Source organism: Penaeus vannamei, chromosome 17, assembly GCF_042767895.1.
Source record: "Penaeus vannamei isolate JL-2024 chromosome 17, ASM4276789v1, whole genome shotgun sequence".
Taxonomy (NCBI): domain Eukaryota; kingdom Metazoa; phylum Arthropoda; class Malacostraca; order Decapoda; family Penaeidae; genus Penaeus; species Penaeus vannamei.
The window spans coordinates 31,288,537-31,298,536 of record NC_091565.1 but is presented as its reverse complement, the minus strand read 5'-3'; the positions used below and the strand labels follow the sequence as shown (position 1 = coordinate 31,298,536).

The following is a 10,000-nucleotide window of genomic DNA, read 5'->3' as shown; positions in this document are numbered from 1 at the left end:
CAGGTGAGGGCCTGGCGTCTCCCTGGGAGAAGGATGGTGTCCTACACCGGGAGTGAGCGGGCCTTGCGAGTCAAGACACGTTGTGTTGCGCCGCGGAAACGTTTAGAAAATATCCCTGGTGTTTACGCCGCGGGTGTTGGTGTTGGTTCATGGAACACGGGGAGTCCAGGCGAAACGAAGATGGTTTTGGAGTCTTTAACGCAGCGCCCCGTGCCCCCCGCCCCCCCCCGCCCCTCGCCCTTTATCTCCTTCAATGCACCTTGAGTACACCTCGACCAGTGAGGACATGTGCACCGGGGCAGGCGATAAGTCGAGATAAGGGAACAGCTGATAACGCTCCCTTGAGCCGTAATAGTGTACTCGGGGACTGTTGTGACTCATTATCTAAAGCGCTCTCATCTGTTTTTTGTTGTTGTTGTTTTTTGGTTTGCTTTGCTTTAAGGGGGTAGATTTTTCGTAAAGATTAGCCATCTGTAAACAAGTTATTTCTGGATCATATGACTGGCCAACAACGTATGTCGTAACATTATACGTATTATTTCTTTTTTTCTTCATCTTTCTTCCACATTCGCAAGGGAGGAAGGTGTCTGGAAAAATAAATGCCCTGAAGCTGTGATCGAATCATTCAGAGGAACTGCAGTTCAGGGCTTCAGTTGCACCAGCGGCGCCGTTGCAAGTGCACGCCCGAGACGGATCGCATTGCTTATCAGCGGTGTAAATGGCAACATTAGTTTTACTGCCGTTATCCCCGAGCCGGTTTAGAATCCTGGGGCATCCGACCTTCCATCCCTATTTTTGATATTTTAGAATTAGCATCATATTTTTTCCCTCTAAAGCCGAAGGACTAGCTAACTCCGCCTTTTTCCCCCACAGGAGATGATGACTGGGACAGCGACGGTGAAAAATCCGCAAGTGACCTAGTGACGTCACCACGTTCCGACCAATCCCCTTCGAGAGGCGAGGGCGTGACGTCATCCCCTCTTTCTAACCAATCAGAGAGCGCGGCCGGGGCAGAAGTGCCCGGAGACGACGGGGCTTCGTCAGGTGCGGCGAGTCCACTCGGCAGCGACCCGAAGGAGACGGTCGACGCCACCGTGCGAAACTTGACCGACAGGTGGGTCTTGGCCAGCGGGGCTTCTTCCGGGTCGGCCGCGGCCTTCGGCGGGGCTTCCGCTTTTCTCGTTAGCATTGTGGCTTCCTACTTTTTTCATCCCATTCCTGAGCATACGGTCTCAAGAACGCCAGGTGGGATTCGTATTCTATTTATTTCATTAGTTGACTTGCTTTTATGCAATTCTTTAGTTAATATTTATTCAGTTACTTATTAGCCGTCACATACGGCGAATGGCGGAGTGTAGCCCATCCTGGCACGAGGTCTACATCAGCCCAAAGACCTTGTCCTGGCATGTGATATCAGAATGCCCTTCACGTGCGTCGGGAATGTCAAATCCACCAGCGCTTCATCCGTCGCCGTCTTAATCAGCTGTTATCACGGCCCTTTCTCGTAGCCTTCTTGGTTGAACAGCTGTAGTCCCCGTAACGACCTGCATCGCCATTGATGATTAGCCGGGACGGGCTTCTGTCATCTGCTGCAAAACACGAGCTTGGGCGTCCCGAGAAGGGCATAGTTCCAGGAGAAGTAGGAGCCATAATAGCTGCAGGAGTGACAGCAGTAGCAGTAATAGCGGGGGGGGGGGAGACTGTAGTAGCAGGAGATATATGAGCGACTCCCTCACTAGCAGTATATCGGTTATACTAGGAGATGATGAAGAAGCAGGTGACGCTATCGGCTTCGTTTTTAGTTGAACCTTTTGCTGTTCACGTTGCTGGAACCTTTGCGGTGGGGGGGGGGGGTGCTTGCGGTTGCGTTGCTCCATCTGGAGGAATTGTCGGTGTTTTATTGATATTAGGAATTTTGTTATTGTCATTATTAAATTTACTTTACTATTAGTATTTTTATTATTATATTATTATGGTAGTATTAATATTGTTATTGTTTATTATTATTATTATTATTATTATTATTATTATTATTATTATTATTATTATTATTATTATTATTATTATTATTATTATTATCGGTATCAGTATCAACCACTATCCACATCGTCATCATAATCACCATCGTATTTACAACCAACATCACCACTATGAAAAAGTGGTAATGACAATGATGATATTGGTAATAATAATAAATAGTAATAATAATAATAGTAATATTGATAATAATAATGATGATAGTAATAATGATAATGATAATAACAATTAGATTAATGATAATGATAATGATGATATTATTTATAATGATAGTAATAGCAATGATATTTATGATGATAATAGTAATATTAGCAGTAATGGTAAATTGTATTAGTAATGATAATTATAATAATGATCATCATTATTATAATACAAAAAATTGTATTGAGAAGAAAAAGAAAAAAGATATAAACTGATATCATTAGCGTTGTTGTCATTATAATCACCATCGTTATGAATGACTGACATCATAGTTACATAGTTTATTTCTCTCATTATTATTATCATTATCGTAATTGCTGTTCCTTATACTCATTGATATAATTTTTACAGCCATTATTTATCACAACAAAATTTACTTAACATTATATTTCCTGTAGTCCTTCGTTTCCAACCGGCCTTCCCTCCTCCTCAGGTTGAGCGTCACTGTGTCGGAGAAGAGGGAGCGGCCTGCCTCCCCGCCGGCGTCGCCCGCCCCCTCCTCCCTCGGCGCCGCGAGCAGCAACCCGGCCAAGAGCCAAGGGGTAGGTGCTGCAGGAGCTTGGTGTCTGTTAGGGATAGCGGAGGTAAAGGCTTTGCCGTTAGATCGCGGGCTTATAATTGCAGTGAACATGAGTGCAACTCTGATGAATGTGTGCTTCCAATGCACGCCGGGATGTTCTTCAAGAACAGGGGCCCAGAGCCGCCTTGTCTAACTTCCGATGTCCGCTCCGCAGGTGAAGTGCGAGCGCAGTTCCTCCTCCTCGAGCCCGCAGCCCGCAGCCGGAAGTGGCGACGCCGTCATGAAGGAGGAGGTTAGCACCCCCTCCCCCACCCCCCACACCCCCACCACCCCCCGGGGCCCTCCCTCCCCCACCTACTCCAGCGAAGTGGAGGCGGCGCGCCAGCAGCTCACCTCCATGATCCAAGGTCTTCCTCTGCTCTCCATGCTGCCGGCGCTGCATCGCCTGGCTCCCGGTAAGGCGCGGCCGTCGCTCTCCTGTTCAGTCAGTTTATTTTTAGTTAATAATATTGAAAAAAGAGAATTTGTCTGAATTACTTACCACTTGGATATATGTGCAACCAATAGGAAACTATTCTGTCGATTGACTTTAAAAGGAATCATCGCGAAATCTGTTCCTATCTCCGCCCTTCCCTCCGCAGCCGTAGTCAGCCTGGCCTCGGGCATGACGAGCCTCACGACCAACACGAGCAGCACCAGCAACGGCAGCGCCGGCGGCGGCGCAGGAGGAGGCGGCGGCGTCTTCTGCGTGTGCGGCATCAGGTTCAGCAGCGCCACCAACCTGGAGGCGCATCGGATGTTCTACTGCACGCACAGGCCCACGCAGACCGGTGAGTAACAGGGCGTGGGAGTCATGGACTGTTTTCAGTCATTGGAGGGAGTATTTCTTTTGGGATTTGTTTTGTCAGATTACTTAAGAATGGACGTTTCACATATTTTAACGTTGTGATATTCCATGCTGTTTTACAAAGAGTAGCACTGGGTTTATTTTCCTCCTTTCCCTTCGTCCAGATGGCGAAGGAGGCAACAAGGAGTCTCGAACGTCCCCGACGTCGGTGAGCCCCCGCGGCGAGAGCGGGGCCCTCAACGAGGACGACGACGCTAGCCGCGTCCTGCGCTGCCCGCACTGCCCTTACACCACCACGCACAAGCTCAGCCTCAACGGCCACATGAACATCCACACGAGTCCCGAGGACTTGGCCAAAGCAGCCAGCACCCCGCAGGCGGCGGCGGCGGCGGCAGGTCCCACGCAGCCCAGCCCGACCGACGCGCGAGCCACAGACCGCTACTGCTCCGACTGCGACATCCAGTTCTCTTCCGTCAAGACATTCCGCGTTCACAAAGCCCACTACTGCCAGACGAGACACGTGCTCAAGGGCGGCAACAAGAGCCCAGCGCGCGAGGAGGCGGGCTCCAACGCCGCGGGATCCACGGCCCTGTCTGGGCTCGTCAGCGCCGCGGCGGGCAGCGGCCAGCCCATCCTGGCGCTGCCCACCAACCCCATCCTGCTTGTGCCGTACTCCCTCGTGGCAGGGGCGCAGTTGCTGCCCCCGCATGTGCTGCCGCAGGCGGGCGCAGCCGTCGTCCTCCCCAACGGGCAGGTGCAGCCGCTGTCGCCCGGGCCCCTGCCTGGCCCGGTGCCGCCCCCGCTGCTCTCCCCCTCCGCGGCCTCCGCCAACAGGGGCACGTCGCCCGCGGCCCACAGCCTCCCGCCGCAGACGTCCCCGCAGTCCAACTCGGTGTCTCCTCCGAAGCACTCGCCCAAGAGCGAGGCGCGCCCCAAGTCCCACTCCGGGGAGACGAGCGGCAAGCGGCGGGGCGAGGGGGAGAGCCCCCTCGACCTGACCACCAAGAGGCCGAAGCTGACCGTCAAGACCGACCTCCTGGGCGACGAGGAGAAAGAGAACCGCGAGGTCAACACGCCCACGCCCGCGAAGTCGCCCGTGCCGAAGTCCCGCCCGGGATCGTCCCACGCTGCGGGCGAGTTCGAGGGCAAGCTGCTGGCCTCGCCGTCGCGGCCGTCGCCCTCCAGCGAGGGGGAGACCCACTCCGCGTCCCGGTCGCCGCGGCCAGCGTGCACCACGCCGGCCCAGGGGTCCCCCCGAGGCCTGGTCGACTCCCCTCGACCCTCGACCTCGGCCAGATCGCCGGCCCAGCAGGCGCCAGGGCTGCCGCAGCTCCCGCCGGGCTTCCCGAATCTCCTGGCGAGCCTGGAGAGCCTTAGCGGCCTGTCGCTCCCGGCTCTGCAGGGCCTGCAGGGCGTGCCTCCAGAACTAGCTCTTAAACTACTCAATCCTGATTTGCTCATGAACGGCTTAGCCCCCATAGTGAATCCGCCGGTTATTGTTAAACAGGGCGAGGCCAAATGCAATGAGTGTAATATCGTTTTCTACAAAGAGGAGAGTCTGCAGGTCCACAAGAAGCATTACTGCGCTGCGCGCACCATATCTAAAAGCGAAGACGACCGCCGCTCCAACGGCAGTCGGAGTCCGGCATCCGCAGGCGAGGGCGGGGCTGGGCCCTCCCGCAGGTCCCCCTCCGCACTCCCCGAACCTCCCGCACCTGCCGCCGCCACGCCCGCCGCCGCGCCAAAGGAAGCTCCGAAGTCCAACAAGCCCCTCTTTCAGTTCATCTGCACGGCCTGCGGCATTAAGTTCAACTCGCCGGACAACCTGGCAGCCCACCAGACGTACTACTGCAGCAAGCGGGAGGGCGCAGCCGGCGAAGAGGGCGTGACCAAAGGGCTGTGGAGGTGTCCCCGCTGCAGATGCGCCATGCCAGAGACCCTGCAGGCAGCGCATCAGTGCGTGACGCCTTCGCCGGCCCCTTCCCACGGCTGGAAGTGCCCATGCTGCCCGGTGATTTCGCCAACAGCCGCTGCCGCCCAGAAGCACCTGGAAACGCACGCCGGCATCAAGGCTTTCCGCTGCACGATCTGCGGCTACCGCGGCAACACCCTCCGCGGGATGCGCACGCACATCAGAATGCACTTCGAGAAGCGAACCAATGACCTTCAAGAGGAGAACTTCATCGCCTGCATCTTGGAGGACGACGACGGCAGTCGAAGAGGCGCCGAGAGCCGAGGCGTCGCCGACTTGCCCCGTGTAATTCTCGAGAACCCAACGCTGTCGGCCCTTCTGACGGAGGGCGCCGCCGCCGACCACTCGGACCAGCCTCTCTCGTGCCACTTCTGCCCCTTCGTCACGCCTTACCGGAGCAACCTGGCGAGACACCTGGCCCTGGCGCACAAAGTGGGATTCGACGCCAAGCTCACGCAGGACCTGCAGGCCATCCTGGAGAGCCGCGTCCGCGCTGCAAGCGACGCCCCGCCTGCAGACGCCGAGCGCCAGGAGCCCGTGGAGAACGGCAACCCCGCCAGCCCGCCTCCGCTGCCCGCAATCAAGCTGGAACCGGAAGTCAAGCTGGAGGTAGAGGAGGGGGAGGACAAGGTTCGCTCGGGGCCCACCACGCCCCACTCGCCCGCGGAGGACACGCCCAGCGCCGAGGCTGGTGGGGCTGCCAGCGGGGAGACCAACGGGAACGGGGCTGACATCCCGCGGCACTGCAAGGCATGCAACATTACCTTCTCTTATTTGGAATCTTTCTTAGCCCACAAGCGATTTTACTGTTCAAAACCCGAGTCTAACACTCCCCCAGAAACTGCAGTTCAGTGACCAATGCAATTTGTGCTGGGACACAAGCCGAAGCGCTCAGCGAGCGCAGTGGATGCACCATATTGTTTCCTCATGAATTAACTTATTGTGAAACTGGCCAAGCTTTAGTTGTACATAGTGTTGGCCTGGCGGTGACTTAACGCCATATCACGTGTAAATACTGATGACCGCCGGGCCACTCCACTAACCTGTGCTAGTTGGTAGTCTTTGAACATCAATTATACCACAAAGTATAGAGATTTGGAATAACTATTTATATATATATATATATATATGTTTTATAGTCACTGGCTGTTTGATGAGCAACTAGACTCTAATAATGTCTTCTTCCTGCATAAATATGTGAAAAACTGCAGAAAAATGTATACAAGGAGGAACCCTGCCTGTTTCGAAGACTGTAGTCCGTTATTTCTCGACTACAACCGTATGAATTTAGAATGTCTTTTTCCAAAGTTTTAAGTGGATGGTGGTTAAGGATTGTAAAGTAAACGTATATACAGTTTATATTGAAACTGCAACAAGTGGCAGAAAGTGGATTTACAAAAAGAAGAGGTTGGACATTTATGTATACGTGTGTACGACTTTAACAAGAAACGGAAGACAGTAGCAAGGTTAAAAGTGAAGTTAATGTCTAGTCGTGTTCCTAATACCATTCTTGGAATCTTGGACCCATGTCCCAATCTACCATTAGTCTTTAAACAAAAACAAAAAAATGGATCAAGTGTATTTATAGACTAACACCTCAGTTTTGCATTTCTAACAGTACTGCATAACATGTGGACGTTTTTTAAAAAATCAGTTCAATTTAGGCCATGCTACAAACACCCATTTCTCTTACTCTTTATTTCTCTCCCCCTCTTTCTTTCTCGCCATCTCTACAATGCGATATTCCATCTACTTGCTATGTTCCTGTATTGATACCCTCTCCTACATTACCTTTTGACTACTGCTTAGTTGTACATCATGTTAACGTTGTATTCTAACTAAAGATCACCGTGCTGGACCAAACCTTATGAGTGGTCTCACTGCTCTTGTCGAGGTATGATAGTTTCATGTATACACTACCCACATTGTCTTGTGTAGGTTTCCTGTATGTATGTATGTGTGTTTGTATTCTCATTGGATACTATTACATGTTAGATTAATTTAATGGCAGGAAGATGGATATATTAATTAGATAGGATCATGATGAATCTTTTAATGAAATACTCTTCAGCTCATTACTTCAAAACATCTGTAACAAGTCTAGAAGTTTGCCTCTGTTTAAAGAAAAACTTACAAAAAAAATCTGCCCTAACTACGTCTTGTAATCTTGGTACATGGCTAAGAATACTATTTGATGTAATGCATATTAGCTGATATTCAGGTGATCTGCATTGGTCTTGTGTGCCAAATACTTTTTTTTCTATTTCCATTTGTCATCACCTGGTGAAACTGGTGTGTGTGTGTGTGTGTGTGTGTGTGTGTGTGTGTGTGTGTGTGTGTGTGTGTGTGTGTGTGTGTGTGCGTGCGTGCGTGCGTGCGTGCGTGCGTGCGTGCGTGCGTGCGTGCGTGCGTGCGTGCGTGCGTGCGTGCTTCCAGTACGTGTGTATATACTAGTGTATGTGTGTGTACGCTTCCATTGCCGGATCAAGCCAGATCTCATATCCTGTTACACATTTCTCAGGCTGTATGGTATGATAGTTCTCATGCGATGTATTTTCAACAATTACCTGTGTATATTCCAGTTCCACATGTGAATATATGTTCAACAGTGTTATGTCTCTTGCCCAATTAGCGAAGGGCAGTGTAAAGATAATAATTAATAACGTTAATAATTATATCAGGATTTAGATGAAAATAAATTTCTAATCTTAATCTACAGTGTACTTTGTTTTATACATCTCATCTGGTGGGTCGGCTGGATGGAAGTGTACCTGCTCATGTGTACTGTGCCCTTCAAGTGTACCATGCTCCCATGTACCACATTCTCCCATCTCTGTGTACCATAGTCCTCTGGAGTAAAGATGATGTCCGTTTTATAGATTTTTCTTATCCTTAACAATTGAGAGAAAAAATATATTTATAAAATTAATCAAAAACACCACTGAAAATTAGATTCTATCAATAAAAACTGCCAAGGGAAAACAGAAGAGAGCGCTGAATGCAGCCAAAAGCAAATATTAAAAAGAAAGCTTTGGTTTTATATTAGTATCACAAATATTTCAAAAGAAGATATTAAACCAAGGATATGAATGGTTCATTTTTAGTTTAAAGGTTACTAATTAGTACGGAAACAGTCTGTGGTCTTAGCGCTACATGAAGGCAAAACTTTGAAAGCGAAAGAACTTGGCCAACGATCAACCAAAAAGTAGTGGTAAATACTTTAATTAATCTCGAAACATACCTTACTGAAGTGGACCCTTGCAGAGGGCTGTTAATAACCTTTGCTTAATAATAACGTCTGCATATTCAATTATACATACACAATAAGTAAAATGATTATATATAAATTTTCGAAATATTCTTTTAACCATTCGAACACATTCTGTAAATAAAACACGAGATTTCCCGTATATTATTCGTCATGGAAAACTTTTGGAGGCCTGAATATGCCCAAGATTAAGTCATAAATCATATAAGAAAAAACAGTAACTACATATAATTATCGTTTTCGCTGGCAAATTTACCGTTGGTTTTGTTAAAATTATAAAATATAATGGACAATCGTTATAGTAATGTGAAAAATCTATTTATAATACAAAACGATTCAAAAAGACAGTCTTACCATGTAAATAATACTCAAAATCAGTAAAATTCTCTCTTGCATTAAATAAAAACATTAAAGTTGGTAATTAGCTGCTCGCCTGTTTTTTTACATTTGTGTCCACTTTCCCCGTCCGCTGACAATATGAAAGCAGCGAGAAGGAAGTGTTATTTTGCAATATACATTCGGTGTTTCGTATTAATTCGTCGCCTCATGGCCAGAACAACGACCATCATCACCAGAGCTTGTGCGGGGCTTAGAGCCAACCTGCTATGTTTACAATTTTCGTCAGGCTGGTTCCATGGTTCTCATCGCTAGTGTGACTGTGTGCTCCAAAATGACCACGGTTACCGTGCTGCCAGCGGAAAATATAAGAAAGCCCAAGTGTGACACTTCGACTTTTTCCATATTAAAAGTGCGATTTTCCTCGATCCCGTCTGGCATTGAGGTCTGTTTGTTTATGGTTTTGGCGGAAAATCTCTATTGCTTTTTTCGGTGTAATAATTCCAGAAGAGTGACGAAATCTGATAGGGAGTGATAATAATAGTTGTTACGTTAGAAATAGCTCTTGTAGTGTTCTATTCCCATTTCATTATTAAAAGTGACAAAGGATAAGTTTTACTGGTTTATGGAGTACTGAGTACTACCTTTGATTTTTCTCATTATTCATCATTCTTTATTATCCTTATCTTTTGCTTTCCATGAGGTTCGACTCCAAAGAACCCTACAAATGATTTGCGAATTTTGAATCTGCAGATACGCTCTAGCCATGAAAACTGACATATTACCCATTCTGCTCGACTTGAAAAAAAAGAGTCGAAC

The 10,000-nt window shown here is 48.9% G+C and overlaps 1 protein-coding gene across 3 annotated transcripts in view; it reads left to right on the top strand.

Annotated features, from left to right (window-relative positions):
• Positions 1 to 8,451, top strand: part of ush (Zinc finger protein ush) — a 556,711-nt gene extending 548,260 nt beyond the window's left edge. For all 3 annotated transcript variants that reach the window (XM_070132213.1, XM_070132212.1, XM_070132214.1), the window contains 5 exons: positions 874 to 1,114; positions 2,672 to 2,780; positions 2,973 to 3,213; positions 3,400 to 3,588; positions 3,770 to 8,451. In XM_070132213.1, the coding sequence (XP_069988314.1) occupies positions 874 to 1,114; positions 2,672 to 2,780; positions 2,973 to 3,213; positions 3,400 to 3,588; positions 3,770 to 6,432 (3,443 nt within the window). In that variant the 3' untranslated portion in view covers positions 6,433 to 8,451. The remainder of the gene's footprint in view (positions 1 to 873; positions 1,115 to 2,671; positions 2,781 to 2,972; positions 3,214 to 3,399; positions 3,589 to 3,769) is intronic.
• Positions 8,452 to 10,000: the final 1,549 nt, after the last annotated feature.